The following is a 16,382-nucleotide window of genomic DNA, read 5'->3' as shown; positions in this document are numbered from 1 at the left end:
GCCATAACACAGACCTGAAAAACCTCATTGAGTAACATTCTCCTGTTTGAATTGAAGTGTATTTCCAGAAAGACATTCAGCTGTGCCAAAATGCTAGAAATGACCAAGAACTCGCCATGTCAATTTAAATACTGCTTCTTAATATTTTACAAATAACAGAGAGAAAATAGGCTTCCTAGCTCAAACAAGGCATGTGCTATGTTCTGAATTCAAAGTGCCACTCGCCTCCAATATTTTGAGTTTTCCATAGAAAAATTTAAGTTTGATGTTCAAATCCATCTGTTAGCTCAGGCTGACCCCAGTTTACGAGAACTGAAGCACAGAGGGATTAGCAGTGTTGTGGAAGCAAAGAGACATTTCCTCACTGTTAGATGATTAATACTGCTACAAGGCAAGAATTTTAAGGAGCCTTAACTTAATAGGGGATTAGCCTGTCAGTGTGTATCTGAAAACCACACCCTGTTAAAAGGTGGTGATCCTGCTGGAAAGTATTTTGTGGGTTTTGCTGATTCACTGGAGTGGCTGACGTGTTACCTCTGCCAGATACAACAGAAACAAAAGCAGCTCTCAGGCAGCATGTGTGTGTGTCTGTGTGTACCCAGTTGTGCTTGAGGGATAAATTGTCGTTACAGGAGAGAATGTTGAACACAGTCATCTCAAGGAAAACACACGGTTTGCAGTTTCATATAATTTTATGCATTACATTGACTGTCTGTATTTAATAAATACAAACAAGTTAAGCAGGTCTGGATATTGATACTATGCTTTGATGTTTTGTTCAGACTTGGTCTTTGTACCATTTGATAAGTATTTTCAGACGTGTAACAGTTTCACTGTCTCTGCTGCTGCAGATATTAACGAATGCCAGCAGCGGTCAGTCTGTACGAATGGACGCTGCAGGAACACAGAAGGATCTTTCAGATGTATCTGTAGCCAAGGCTACTCATTGTCATCTACTGGAGATCAGTGTGAAGGTAAGCTTAAGGACTTCAGCTACTGACTAATTTTTTTCAATAAGATCTTGATTATTTCAACTATAGGAGTGAACTCTCAAGAGTGGAGTAGAAATATATGTTGCCTCTCTTACTTTCTGTACACTGCCAACCATTTGTTCCCACCAACACAGCCGCATATTTAATGGCTTCTTAGAAATAGTCCCTGTCATCTTTCCACATACAAAAGATGGTGCTTCCAACAGTAAGATTGGAAGACCAGTTGACATTATTACTGAGAACAAGTCAGCCTTTCCAAACCTTGTTGTTTAAGTTCTGACACAGAGACTCTGTATTACAAAAGCCAGTTTACACTATTCTCATGGGGGCCTGCTAGTTATAACTTCTTCTCCAGCTGGTTTTGGGAACCTGCAGCCAGCCACCACAATCACACATGTGCACTGGCAAGAGAAAGTATTTAGTAGATGACAAGTTCCAACAGGATCTACTGGAGCTCACAGCTTGCACTGTCTCAAAATGCAGTCTAGGTACTGAGCTTGCAAAAACAAAAGTAAGAGTGAAAGATGTGCAATACATGTAGCGAGAAATGCTGTGTTATAGAAAAAAGCCATTCTTTTATCTCTCAAGTAAAGCAATTTAATTGTCCAGTAATTGGCAAACTGATATTTTTTTCTAATGAAGCATTTCAAAACTACTCCCTCTTCTCTGTTGCTGGCTATACCATCTGATGCACTACTCATGGTCACCTTGAGAATGTAAGATTACTTACTAGCGAGCTCCAGGAAAGATTCTACCTCAATTGCTTTCTTGTTTCACACTAGCAGGGAGAAGTAGCTCTTTGTTAAGGTCTCACCGTACATGTGGCATTAGCTTATGAAAGCTTTTTGGTCTCTGGTGTGCTTTCTGTAAATGCTGATACCTTGCAAGATACAGCTTCTTACAGCTGTTCTACCAAATAGTGTTCTGCTGCTAGGTTATCCTCCACACAGCACTTGGAAGGCAGTTCTCACCTTCTCCCTCACAGCAATAGGTCAGGAATCCTCCTCTTCAAGTGATGCAGGCAGTTCCCCCTGGGCTAACCAAATGCTGTTTTCTCAAGACAAACTTGTAACAGACTTTATCATAACTGATTATATTGGATTGTCCACATTCCATGAGTGACAGCATCTCTTGAAGTTCTCATCAACAAAGAATAAGGATATCTTATAAAATCTCCTCAGCACACTGATACTCTTTGGTCCTGAGCTATTTGGAGAATATGTTCATGGAAGAACTTAACAGAGTCTTCTCATCATTCATGCTGAGTACCAGCATCTCTTGCATCAGCTTCAAGAAATGTGGGCTGATGATGCAATGCACTAGAAATTTGCGTCAAATAATTTTGCTCTCATCTGGCTTCAAGATCTTCACGAATTGCAACAGATGTGGAGATACTCTGTCAAGAATCAAAGAAAAATGTGGTGTAATGGATCACAGGTCTTTCTGCCTCCCAAAGACAGAACTGATAATATGGTATCGTTCCTGACAACTGCTCATCTGACTTGCTCTGAGTAGACTTCAGACGAGATTTCAAACTTCTCTTCAGACTGCTTTGGTGCATTTCAAACAGCCCAAGAAGTCATGGTAGCTGTTGCAGCTCTCCATCACCTGGCCTGTCAGGATAGGTCCATGCTTTATCTTTAACTCTTGCTTGATCCTGCTCAAAGGCAGTTTTCAAGACAAAATATTTTCAGATATTTTCAAGGCAAAAGAAGAAGGATTGTATCAAAAAAGGAAAAAGGGTAAAACCATTCCCTTACCCCAGGATCTTTGTCTAATTTAAAAGTCTGTAACCAAATTTACAGCTTCTCCACCCAGTGACAGAGTGGTTAATTTCTGTAGCCACGTTTTGTTCACTGAAGACTTCTGTAAATATTGCAAGTCCTGCAAAAAAAATTAATCTCTTGAAGTGGAAGAAGTTCTTCTGTGCTTTCATTATATCCCTTCAAAATTTTCTGAAGTACAGGATATTATAGACTGCTTTTTGTACCTTGGAAACTAAAGAGAAAATCACCTTAAGAAGACATCCAGTGTTTCTCCACATAATGGCCTCTGATTTTTGGATTAGCCTATTTACATGAATGTTTTATAACACTTCACAGAGTAAGCAGACAAAAACTGTGAGCATAGCACAGCACAATTGTCTGGAAAGAACAAAGTGGTTCAAATATTCTCCACTTTCTCAAAGAGCCAGGTATGGACATTTGTCACATCAGAGGATACCAAAAAAATGTATGATGCTGTAAAACAAATGTGATTAGCAAACCACTTGCAAGAAACGTGTTTGTTTAATTAGGTTTTCTTCTGGTGCAGACATTTTCTTAAAGATATTGCATGCAAGAAGCATTTTGCTGGTATGATAATTATAACTTGTGAAAACTTCTAGGGGTATTGGAGAATTCAGCAGAATTATGCTGTGCTCATTTTCAGCTGTGCTTTTTGCAACTCCCTGGCTGAAGTTTTTGTCTGGAAGCCCTTGTGCAGTGTTTTACTTGTGTAAGAATAAAAATTATTTGCAAATAACTTGTATACATCAATGTATACGAGTATACACGTATATCTTCAAGATACACACCCACGTGCACGTTTATCTTCTGCCTTAATCTGTCATTCAGCATCTTGTTCTTGAGATGAAGTGACATTGAGACCTTCTCTTGTTGTTGCCCTGAATAAGAGGGAACATGAAGTGTGAGGGCACTTGTGAGGCCTTGTCTTAACCAACAGGGAGTGGGAATATGCGCCAGCAGGACTTAAGTACAGACTGTACATCTTAAAGAACCTGAATTACTGGAAGGAAGTCTGAAGCATATGTGTCCAGTGGTCTTCTAGAACTTTCAGAGATTTTGCTAGCCAAAATGTTCAAAACATGCATGTGTAAAGGGTGGTGAAAAGCATTGAATGCCTCAAGCATGAGTTACTGCCTCTGATTTTTCTGGGGATTCTCATGCAGCACTCACAGGGTCTGTAAAGAGTTGCATCAGAGAGAGAGAGATTCGCATCCTATATGGAAAATAATGCATTTTTACTGAATTTGGCAGAAGACACCTTCTTGTTGTGAGACTTGGCATTAACTTAACACAAGGGAGTCATTAATTTTTCTCATGCTCCTAGTCAAAATTAATTGCTTTTTAAATAAGCCACAACTTATTTCATAGTTGAAAATGGTTATAAAACATGTGGTTATCTAAAGGTCACAACTTTGTCAACATTAAGCGCAATTTTATCTTCAATAGCATTCATTTGTGTAAGAAAGCTATCCCTATTTCTTACTTTTATTAAATAGAATAAATGCCAAGGAGAATGATATAGCGTGGGCTTCCAAAGATAAATGTAGAAATGAGGTCATGTCCTCTTTTTAATTACAATTGCTATTCATTCCTGCAGCAAAGGAAAAAGTTACAATTCTAATCAGCTAAAATCCATATTTAAGAAATCAGAATAATCAAAGGTACTGGGAAAAGTCTTTGATTACTGTTTTTCAAAGCTATTATCAAAGCAATAGACTGGGTAGATTATTAGGTAGGGCTCTGTGGAGGCTGAGGGAAGTTGCTTATAAGACAGTTTTTTAAATTCAACCTCTCACTTTCTGTTTGCTTTTAAAACTTAGAGGCACAGGCACCAAATACCTTGTGATCTTTAGCTGCAGTGAAACCAAAACTGTATAATATCACTGGAATGTCGGCACTTGCTGACTTAATCCTGTGCCCATAGTAGCTGTACTCTGTTTCCTCCACTGGGCTGCCTTTAAGCCCTATGAAAGACAACTGGAAGAAAAGACTTTAGGTGGAGACAATGCTAGTCTCCTGTTCTTGAAATGTTTTATTATCTTGAGTCTGGTTTGTATCCTGAAACTTTCCCTGCTGTGTGTCAGCCATTTATCCCATGGATATCCAGATACTAAGGCAGAATGTACAGGGCTGTGGCTTGATCCTGAACATGGTGTATAGGCAGCTGGGAAACAAGATTCTGTGTGCCAGGACTCTGGAACTGGATTTATGGCTGGGGTGCAGCACTGTGCAAAAGCAGCCATTCAGCTGCATGACCCAGGTGCTAGAAGCCTGTGAAATGGCTGTGTTGCATCTCGTGAACTGCATGAAAAGCCACCCATTAGCACAGCAGTGCCCACGGTGTGGTCCCTGTCCCACGTGGCTGTTGTGTGAGCAGTCTCCCCAGGCACATCCCGTCTGGTGTGACACACCAGCTGTGCTTGGGCTCGCCCACTCTCAGGGGGATGCCTGAGTCAGGTCACTTCCAGCTCAGGGATTTCTGTGTGGAGGTTTAAACATGTCCAAAGAAGACTATTTTAAATTTGCATTAGAAGGTATTTTTTGTGTCTGTCTTCTGAATGTGCAGCTGCTTGGATTTCTTTTTAACTGCATTACTGCATGTTATGATGTGCTTTTGTGAAAGATGCAGACGAGTTATATTTGCTAGGAATAAATCACATACAAACTCAAATTTCAAAGCCCTCTAGAAATATGAGAAGTTTGATGACATGATGAAAGAAAAATAACAAAGAATCCTAAAGCGTAGTAAACTTGATTTCCATGTATGCACACAGTTGCTTCAAGTTAAATTGAAACTATTAAAAGTTTCATCAGTTTTTACATCATCTAATAATTTGGTTGCCTTTTTATTTCAGATGTTGATGAATGCCTTCAAGACAGCAATGTTTGCCTAAGAGGAAGCTGCATAAATACTGAAGGGTCTTACAAATGCACTTGTCCGGATGGTTTCCAGCAGATAGCGAATAGGGGATGTCAAGGTATGGAATAGGTGTAAAAAGGCCCTGGATCATTATTATAAATGTGCAGGCTTGTGAGTGTAACTTGTGATAGTCACAGATCATGCTAAGGAAGAGAAACTCATTTATAATTTGTAGTACTTTCTTACTCTTCTTATTTTCTATTATCATTCATTCTATTCTCTCTGTAAATATATGCTGAGAAATTACTTCAAGAGGCTGAAGTCTCAGCCTTCATAACTTGAAAGAGAATCTGTGTTCGAACTAACAGAGATACAGTGCTGCTTTTTTCCCCAAAAAAAACCCATTTATTTTGACAGAACTTTCTATGTATTGTACATCAGAGATGTAACAAGATCTGCATTGTTAGGATCAAGTCGCATTAAATATCACCTCTTTAAAAAACTTGCAGTACTTTGTGGAGGATGGGTGGGGAGGAAGAGAATATGTTATCTGAGACTGAGTCAGCATTTCTAAACCCAGGAAAACACTTCCCAGGTTTTAGTTCTGAACAATCCCATCTTCATGTTGGCGCAATACCCAGGCATGCCTCATCACTTTTGCCCACCATTTTTGTGAGACAGAAACCATGGTATTAGATCTGGAAAATGATAACATGAGCATGTTCTAAATGGCTGAAGGACCAGAACACTGGATTTGGCTTTGACTGCTCACTTATGCACAGTTTAGACTTGAGCTGAGAAACTGGATTCCAGCTCATCCACATTGAAAATCTTCTGTAACAAATACTAAATTCCCTGTAAAAGTTCTGAGTATTCTATGTGACTGCTTTCTAATTCAAAAAATGTTGCATTGAGCATACAGAAATGCTGTATTACACCTTGCTTTAGCAGACAAAAGAGAATTGACCACAAGTTGAAATCAATGGTAGCTTTGATACCCCTCTAATCTCTTCACTTTGCCATCTAAAGTAGTAGATACATGCCTCATATTTTAAATGGATAAATATAACAAAACTGAAAGCACTTATGAGCCAACTAAGGGACAGACAGTCCAAACAGAGAGCTATTGAATTAAACTGGCAAATTTATCACAGAGTGCAGTGTCTGCAAGTTGAATCTGGACTAGACTAGAAGTTAGGGATATGCGTTTTGGTAAGGAGAAAGTTGAAAAGACTCCAAAACATGAGGAACTGCAGTTTGCTCTTTCAGAGGTATTATACTCAATTTCCTTAACACTGCTTTTTTTGTTTTCCTGTATTTTAATACATCATTCTACCTTGTGTAATCAGCTGTTTCAGTTTCCAGTATTTTCCTGGCAGTTTTAAGACAGCAAAATCTTGAGTACAGTATGAGGAGGTACAATACTGTCCTTGTCCTTGTTGCTGATCTCCCACCATTCCTAACTTTCAGGGGGCTTCAGGAAGTAGTTGTTCGTTTGCATTTCCTATGAATTCAGACAAAGCTTTATGTATGTAGGTGTTGTGTTCACCACCGTGCACTTAGTTTTCCTTAGGCACCTCATGCAGATACAACTTCCCCAAGCTGCCTGCCTCTTTTCTTTCCTCTTATGGCCATGATTTCAGGACTGGTTGGAAGGTTTACACACAGGCTAGAATCTGTTTGTAGCTAGAGAAAATTCTATCATGAATATCATGGTCTTGAGACAGTGATATTGAAACCATAATTTCTCTAGTGTATCAAAATTGCTGGCTACTTTGATACATTCTGGATGGCTGTAAGCAACAAAAGGTATAGTTAAGAATGAGAAATGCTACTGTTTGGATAAGGGATGAATAAGCCTCATGGGTAAGTTTTGTTTGTAAATTTGTGTTTGATCTCAGCATGGTACTGAATACTTCTTAATGGGTTTTTGTAAAGTAAAAAATACAAAAGTACAATTACAACATGAATGATAATTGATATAAAAGTGGTAGTACCTTAATGAAATAATAAAGTTCTTAAGTTTTGAGGGCAGATTTGATTGCTAACATGAGACATCAAACAAAAGGAAATACTTGTTTTTCAGATTCATAAGTTTGAAAAAATGCTTTCTAAGTTAAAAATAGAGCCAAACAAAAGAGACTATGATAAGCTCTTATATAGCTATCTTTTGGGATCATTCCCACTCCCCATCAGCAAAAAAAGAGCATTTGGCTTTAAATTCTATAAAATCAGCCTTCTGGGAAAGATGCAGCTCCAAACCTGCTAGTAACACGTGAAGTCAAATACCCAACTTGACCAGTGTGCAGCCATCAAACAGCAGTGAGATGGGGCTGAGAATACCTGTAACACAGAGGAAATGTTGGCTAGGGTGGTGCTTATGCTGATTTCCCACAAATCACTCTCTGCTCATCCTCATCACAGAGTGATGTAGCAACACTATGATGCAGCAGAACATATTGACATCTTTGCAGAGTTTAAGAAGGATCCCAGGAGATTTGGTTACTCTGGAATATGAGCCGTTCACACAGCTGTTTACATAGCCAGTGGAAATAGAAGCTGCTTTTAAGATTAATTGAATTTAGGCTTAATATTAAGGCTGTAATGATATGCAAAGCTCTTAATATCTCTGTGCTTTCAGATATCAATGAATGTGAGAGATCTGACCTCTGTTCACCACACGGAGAGTGTCTAAACACGGATGGTTCCTACCAGTGCATATGTGAGCGGGGCTTTTCTGTGTCTGCAAATGGCCGAACATGCGAAGGTGAGACAAGTTGTAATAATTCATTCCCATTGATTTGCTGTTATTAGGAGGGTGAGAAAAATAGTCAGCCAGTCCCTACTAACTCTAAAATCTGCCACTTAAGGGCCCTTTGTTCTTTTTCTCGCAAATAGATGATGTGCAAAGTGTGTTTGGAACTCCGGCTTCTGATAAGTTTCTGTGGGTAAGACACACATGAATATTTAGGATTATCTAATTTGAAGCTTAAGTGGTTTATCAGCAAGCCTGAGGTACCTGAATGTTCTCATTGCTGTGTGGAAGACAACAGAATGTTGCTTGTCCAAACTTTTATTTAAAATATACAGATTAAACAGCAGAGAAGTAACTAGTGAGAAGTTGTAGTGCAATCCACTAGTTCTATTATAGAACTTCAGGCATTTTGAAATGGCAGAAATTGAGTAAATAGCAGTAATTAGATCTTTATAGAAACATCAACTGGGAGCCTGGAATTTAGGTTAACTATGTTTTTTACATTGCTATGTCATGAGAATATATCCTGTTGCTAATCATGTACACACATTTGCTCTCCTGCACTGAATTTAAAACAGGACACTTGTGCTCAGTGATACCAAGAAGGTATGTGGCTTTGTGAAATCAGTGTTGCTGATAGAAAATAAACACTCCCCTAACTAGATTAAGAATGGCTATTCTTGTGGTTAAGAGGGGTGTTCAAGACAGTAAGGCTTGTGAGAAAAGTTCAGAAGGGGAAAAAATTATATGGTAGTATTTCAGCTGGATGCATGCTGAGGAGAAGCACTGAGCAGATGACAGTTCAGTGTTAGAACCAATAGGTAGTGGATCTTAAGCACCCAAGAAGTAAGCAACTGTTCTCTCTCCCAGATTATCGGCCAGTAAATCCATATGTGATTGTTTTTCACAGGCCAATTCTTCTCATGGTTCACTTAGTGAACTATAGTGAAAATGTTGTCCTTTGGTGGGTGAAGTAACTGAAACTTGTGTCTGACTGTTGCATCTCCCTGCTTATACCAGAGGAAAATGAGCATTACAGTTTTATTACTGAAGCTGGCATATAACCTGCCATGTATTTAGTAATGGGATCTCTCATGAAATGAAATACTTGTGCTGGCAGGAACACTGCTACGCTTGATGTCAGGGAATAAGTGCTGTATATTTAGATATAGCATAACATCAAACATACCACTTGTGTTTTAATTATTATTGATAATTATAAAAAAATCTCCAGTGTTCTTTAGTGCTTTTTTCTCTCTAAACATTTACTTCATTTTGTAATCATGGCGTAAGTTGAAAGAAATATTCTCTTACTGCCAAGACAAAAGCCTGGTCAAGTAGGCTAGAGAGAGCGAATCTGGATAACTCCACTGATTCATGGGGGAGGCAGTATTTTATGATTTGAAATAATGGGGATAATTCCAAAGCATGTTCGTGGACTTTTTCATCAGCATGTATACATTTCACCCAGAGTTCAGGAAGGATATGGCCACATATCTTCATTGCTTCAATTGCAAGAAAAGTAGTAGCAGGTGTTTTGCCTCATTCTTGAGCATAGCTATAAAAGAGGGGGGGAAAAGTGCTAGAGAAGAATACAGCCTTCTCTTTGTAGAAGCCAAACACTTCATTTCAAAATGAAGCTAGAAGAACACTTATTAACCTTGTGAAATCAAACTCCCAGAAATTAAAAAAAAAAAAAAAAGGAACACAACTTTAAAAAAATCCAAAGTCATTGGCATCTACTGTTAGGAGATGTACCAGAAGCAATGAGCTCCTCTGCATCTCTGACATTTAATGAAATAGCAGTTTCCAGGGAAAGGTTGCTATCATATATGATGAAGTAATACAAAGTTAATCTCCATTAGAACAAAAAAGCCAAACTTTTACTAAATAGAAAAAGATGAAGTCACAAGATCTTATTTCCAGGATTGTGACTAGTTTTGGAACTTTTTAATGAAGAATAAAACAAGTACAAAACCAGTTGAGCATGCTTCACAAGTAACTGGTGTTGTGTATGGAATACAGATCAGACTTTATATTCAGCACTTGGAAAAGTATTTTAATAACTTGGCGAAGCAAGGGTACTTCTAGTCTCTGAAGCAGCAGCACTCCTTTTCCACCACAATTAGTTTCTCCATTCTGTCATTTTAATAAAAACAACTCCATAGTTTTGAAAAAACTCATTTTAAGGGAGCACTGATGGCATCAGTGTCAATATTTGTAGTGGTGTCTGCTTCATGCTAAAAGGCAAGATGGAACAAAAGGAATGTGTGACATTCCAGGTACTGAGAAAGCATGTGGCTTCCAGCCGCAGGAGCTACTGTTCTTTACACTAAGTGTCTCTGTGAATTTAATTCTAGGTAAGTCAGTGAGAATAACTGTTTATACCATCAGAGGAAGAACCTGAGAAAATTTTCCTGGATTCACACACGTCTCTGTACCTGGGGAGCAGATTTTCCATATCTCCAGACTTTTTTTTTGTATGAGTTTGACTTGGGATTTTTTGAAGTTTGAAACAACAACAGCATAAAACATTTAAGAACCTCATGTGGTTTAGTTCTGGTATGGAGTTTTTTTGGCCATTGGCCAAAGTAAACTGAACAACTGTGGAAACTGTGTCTTCTTCCAAGGTGTGGACAAACTTTTGTTGCAGCAGTGACATTCCACTGCAGCCTGGCCCTGGGCTCAGAAATCTGATTGCACTGGGTTCTCTGAACTGCAGGCTCTCAGAGTGCTCCTTAGTTCCTTGTGGAGCTCTCTGGGGTTCATGTAAAGATGGTGTTTTACCCAGCTGGCTGCTAGTCAAATATGTTGGCAAAACCTCAAGTTAGAGGTTCTCTGATGTTTAAGTCAATACCCTGCCTCAAGCACCTCTTCTGTCTCCATGTCCCATCCCATATGTATCTCACTACTGCAACAGGCAGTCCAAAAAAACTTATTCATCCCACCAGTGCTCTCTGACCTCTGCTTCTTCCTTTTTATGTATGCGTGTTATGGGTAGCCCTGGAAGTTTCAGAATCAGAGCTCTGCTTCTCTAATCACTTTACAGACCTGTCTTAGGAACCAGTTCCTCTTCCAGACATATTGCTATGTTAAGTGGATTTCAGTGAGATTTAAATATCATGCTTGAGGTTGCCTTCAGCTTGTTCAAGTAGTCAGAAAACAGGAGCACAGTGTTGAACTCCACAAAAGTGTGCGTGAGTGCACACATCTTGCCTTTTGATTAAAGCAGGCAGCACTGATTAATGGATTCTAAAATAGAGTCTAATTACAGAGAACTGCTTTAGTCACTCTATAGACATAGGGCATTAGTTTCATATTTAGTTTTTTCCCCAGACTTTGTTTCCATGTAGCAAGAGAATTGCCGATTACAAGCCTCACTCTTTATGGGGTGATTAAAGAAACAAATGTCCTTTCCGGCTGTAAAAAAGAGTCCTTTGAGTGAACTGTCTAGACAAGGAGAAATATTTGGTGCTTGGACCTTCTCTGTAATATCCTATGCACTGAAAGATGTTCAGAGTGTAGTTTCTAGAAAAAAAACCTGTCTTCTGTGGCTGTATTATATACTGAATGAGGACACTTGCTACAATCACAAGTTTTGTTTCTGTGGCTTTTTTAGTTTATGACCTTGTTTTACCTGTGAACATCCAGCTGCCTGAACTACTCCCCTGTTTCCTTTAACATTTAGGTTTTAAGTAAGAAGAGTTCTGTAATTGGGGTAATTCTAAAATCTCCAGTTGTATTTTCTTCTGCATAGGAAGAAACTGTCCCGTGGCTCAGGAACTTTTTGTTATTTAACCATAGTTGTTCACTGAAAACACAAACACTGTTATTGTCTGTTGTCCGAAATTCCAGGCTGTCAAACCACCATTGTTTACTCATTTTGAATTCCTTGTCTTAACAGAGCTTTCTGATTAAGAGACAGAGTATTCAGATTTTTTTTAATAGGTATGTGAAACTTTGCTGATCACATAAGACTATTAATATCAGATATGTTATGCAGGGACAGTGAACAGCAGCAAGAAGGAGGGACCAGAAAAACACAATTGTAAAAAATTTTTACTGTCTTCCTCCCACTAACTCTGTATGCATCTTTTTATAATTCTGTCACTGTGGGGACTTGAAAAGGAAAAGGTATAAAAGGTAGCTCTTGACCCTTCACCTCTGACAATCTTTAGCACAGGTAAGTTGCTTATTCATGTTGCTGAATTAATCCTACTGGAAAGGGTTTCTGGTAGGTTTCAATAAGTTCAATATCCAGAAACCATACAAATTTTCATACTCAATTTCTTGAGAATAAACATACTGGCAATTATATTCTTTGCCAAATATAATAGCCTTTCTAAAATAAATTCCTTGAATATTTTTCCTTTGTTTAATAAATCAAGATGTAAAGATCATTAAAACCTTTACTACAAAACTTATAAGCCAAATAATTTTCTGCCAGTTCCATCTTTTTTATAACCATCAATTGTACTCATATACTCATATATGTGTCCTAGATTTTGGTGTATTTAGTACATACAGTTGTTGCCTGCATTTTAAATGTAGGCTGAAGTTTGTTAACCAATGGATCAGTTCAGTGGGAAAAGTAAGTTTTCCATCACTTAAACACCCTAACATGAAACTACATGCCTTTCTGAGAAAAATGTTAAAATTTCTCAGTTTGCTCCATTAGTACAGAAATTGCCAGAGACAGGTTTTTTAGCCTTTTTGAGAGGTTCTGGATAGACTCTTCTGGCCTTAAAAGTCTACATGTGATTCCAAACCTGTTCAGACCCCACCACAGCACACAGGAAAAGCTGGTTTTCAAGATCCCAAAAACACCACTCCCTGAGGCATGCAAAGCTTGTACGGATGAATTTGAGCATTTGGGTTGCAAGAGGGCAGCAAAAGAGGTGACAAGTGTGGATGGTAATGACATGCTGCTCAAATTTTGGTAGCTTGGGGGACTGTGACCACATGGTTCAAAGACCAAGAGTTCCCTTTCAGTTGAGCATAAAACACCATTTAAAAGTGAAAAAGTCCTTGCATGGTGAGTACTGTCAGGATAAGAATACAGTGCATCTTTGCTGACATGTGTAGGTTTTTGTTTGACACAGCTGTGAAGAGCTGGAGGAGTAAGCAGGACTACATTTGAGCCCTACTCTGTCCTTAGAGAAAAGCACCAGGTGCTGCTCACCTGTTTGGAGGAGCCTTCTCTCTGTGGCACTGCAGGATTCAGTTCCAGCAGTTCTTTAGTTCAGGGAGTGCCAAAGGCCTTCACTGGAGGTAAAATGATGATAGAGTCCATCACATGAAGGGCTACCAAAATGTGCAGAATTAATGATAGTAACAAGCACTCAGATAAATCACTTTATTCCCCATTTAAAATGCAATTATCCCTTGAGGAAATGTGCAGAAGGAAAGCAGACAGCAACCTGACTTAACAGCATAATGTTTTTTAGGAAAGAAATACAGCAATAATTCCTCTGCTTCAGACTGCAGAGGAATATAGAAGGCAGAAGGTACTAATCCTAATACCCTGGGAGGTTTACAGTTTCAGCTAATGTTCTTCCTCTTGAAAAGCATCTCATGACATCTTTAATGACCACATATGGCCAGGGTTTTGGGTTTAGGTCTTACTTTGAGTGGAGATAAAAATAATGCATTCCTAGCACTTGTAATACACTTACAAAAATAAACCACAGTCTGCCACAACCAGCTCTGCTTCATTATAATTTGATAGGCAGCTGAGTCAAAGAACAAACTAACATGTGCAAGTGACTTACTTGTAAGGCCAGCAAACCAAAACTGCAACTACAAATGAAAAGGCCACTACAGAAAACATTGCAGCATTGGAATTACTTTGTGTACCTGATTTAGATGACTTGTATGTGTAGATTTACAGGACTTGAGACAGAAGGCTCAGTCCACAGATATTTACCACTTACACTATCAAACTGTGATCTGTGCTGAGAGCCAGAATGAAATCTGTGCAGCACTTCTGCACAGGGGATGTAACTATACCCTTGAACTCTTTTTGTAGGCACAGTGAGTTCAGTTTCACTCATGTTGTTGACTATATAATACTACAATGGTAGAATCTATAAGTCATTCAGAGAAATTATTTAAACTATGCCTTAGTCTGTGGTATGTAACATCATATTGTGGTTAGCAAATTTGGTGAAACAGATGGGTGGAGGCAGTTGACCATTGCTGACATACTTACTGCAAAGCTAACACTGAAACAATTTCTTAAATTGTTTGTGTGCTTATATTAATTTTTGTGTGCTCCTTCCCAATGTGTTGAGACATAGGTGCATCTGTTTGCAAAATGGCCCATCTGTGGTGTTCTGCACTCTTTGTGAATGTCTGCCTTTGGCTGTCACACAGCCTGTCTGATGTTAAAATTCTTCCTTGCAGATGTGGATGAATGTATGAATGGCACGGTGTGTGGCGCCCACGGGTTCTGTGAAAACATGGATGGCTCCTACCGCTGCCTCTGTTACCAAGGGTACCAGGACACACAGGATGGGCAAGGATGTACAGGTGAGCTCATGGGTGTTAGTAGTCACTGCTGCAAAGTTCAAGGGAGGAAAAACAGCATTCCAACAGAATGCATTTCACATTTTTGTTTTCTGACATTTTTAAATTAAACTTATGCTACTTACTAGTAAAATAGGGTTGTACCAGATGGAAACTTTACTTTGTATCTATTTAATGAAAACTTGTTATTAGGACAAACGGAAGACAACAGCACATAAGCTGAACCACTTATTTTATTTCTTTTAAAAAACCCAAGAAGCCTCCCTGTTTGTGTGTGTCAGAACCATTCACAAATATAATAGCATGAATTTAATATCTTAGCTTATTTAAGTGCTACATCTGTTTAGTCTCTTAGCTGAGTAACCAGGACCCTGCACTACCTCCTGCAGGAAATAACATCTGGAATGTGGCACAGCCAGGCTGAATTAGATGGCACCTCCCTAGGCATATGGTGTTTAAACAGATTTTAACATTAGCTTCTAGCTCCAGGAAAGACACCTATCACCCTGAAATGATGTGGGATTTTTGTAGATGTTTAAATACTGCACATTTCTTTTGTGACTAATAGGTTTCCAGATCTGTTGTTAATAGTGATGGCTGGAGAACCACTTGAGGCAGCACAAGTTAGGAACATAAAATTAATATCAGATCAAGGAGAGGTATTCATTAAGCAATTTCTTCAAGCCAGACTCAGTAACAGAGACCTAAATGGAATGCTAAAAAGAGCTGAGGAATTAGAAGTTTTACAGAGTGTTTGTATGCATTTTCTAATATATTAAGTAGTTTTGTTACAAAATTCTTTATGCCATTTGACAGTTACTTTGCTGCATACCAAGGTATATTTTGTCATAGTGACTTCTCATGGATAAAAACAAATGAACCAAAGAAAATAAAAAATAAAAGGGGAAAGGAAAGGATGGTGTGAAACTAAGTTTAATTTTGAGTTCACACTGAAGTAATTCTGAACCACAAAATAATGCATTTGTTTTGTTTTGTTTTTTTTTTCTTGTATAATTCTATATAGTATAAAATACTCTTATAAATTTTGAAGCCAGTTATCAGCCAAAACAATTTAGGGAGAGATTAAGTCGCTGGTTCCTGACTAGGCAATGTTCCCCAAAGAAGACTTATTCCCTATAACAGTATTCCAGTAAAAAGATAAAGAAAAATCTGAATGCATTTTTTAAAATGTGAGCAAACTCTAAGTTAAAATCCATATTTATATCAAAACACACAAAAATCAACATTTATTCAGATAACTAGATTTTGATAGGCAAGAGGTAAAAAGGATGAAATACTGTTTCACAAGTTAGACCATACTCAGTTACAGGAATTTCTAAATTGTGTTACAGAAATTACTATTTCTGATACTATTCAGCATAATTTCAGTCTACTAATGAGATTCTCTCATTAGATTTTCAAATGTCAACGTTAGCAACTAAAAAGAAAGTAAAGTTAAA

General features: G+C 38.3%; 1 protein-coding gene across 8 annotated transcripts in view; it reads left to right on the top strand.

The window, feature by feature from the left end:
- The window catches only part of LTBP1 (latent transforming growth factor beta binding protein 1), a 183,077-nt gene that overhangs the window by 132,932 nt on the left and 33,763 nt on the right, over positions 1-16,382 (top strand). For all 8 annotated transcript variants that reach the window (XM_053973833.1, XM_053973835.1, XM_053973837.1 and 5 more), the window contains 4 exons: positions 852-974; positions 5,635-5,757; positions 8,281-8,406; positions 14,800-14,925. In XM_053973833.1, coding sequence (XP_053829808.1) covers positions 852-974; positions 5,635-5,757; positions 8,281-8,406; positions 14,800-14,925 — 498 coding nt within the window. The remainder of the gene's footprint in view (positions 1-851; positions 975-5,634; positions 5,758-8,280; positions 8,407-14,799; positions 14,926-16,382) is intronic.

Source organism: Vidua macroura, chromosome 3, assembly GCF_024509145.1.
Source record: "Vidua macroura isolate BioBank_ID:100142 chromosome 3, ASM2450914v1, whole genome shotgun sequence".
In the NCBI taxonomy this organism is placed as follows: Eukaryota; Metazoa; Chordata; class Aves; order Passeriformes; family Viduidae; genus Vidua; species Vidua macroura.
Note: the sequence above shows the minus strand (reverse complement) of the source record. Positions and strands in the feature narration are given on the sequence as shown.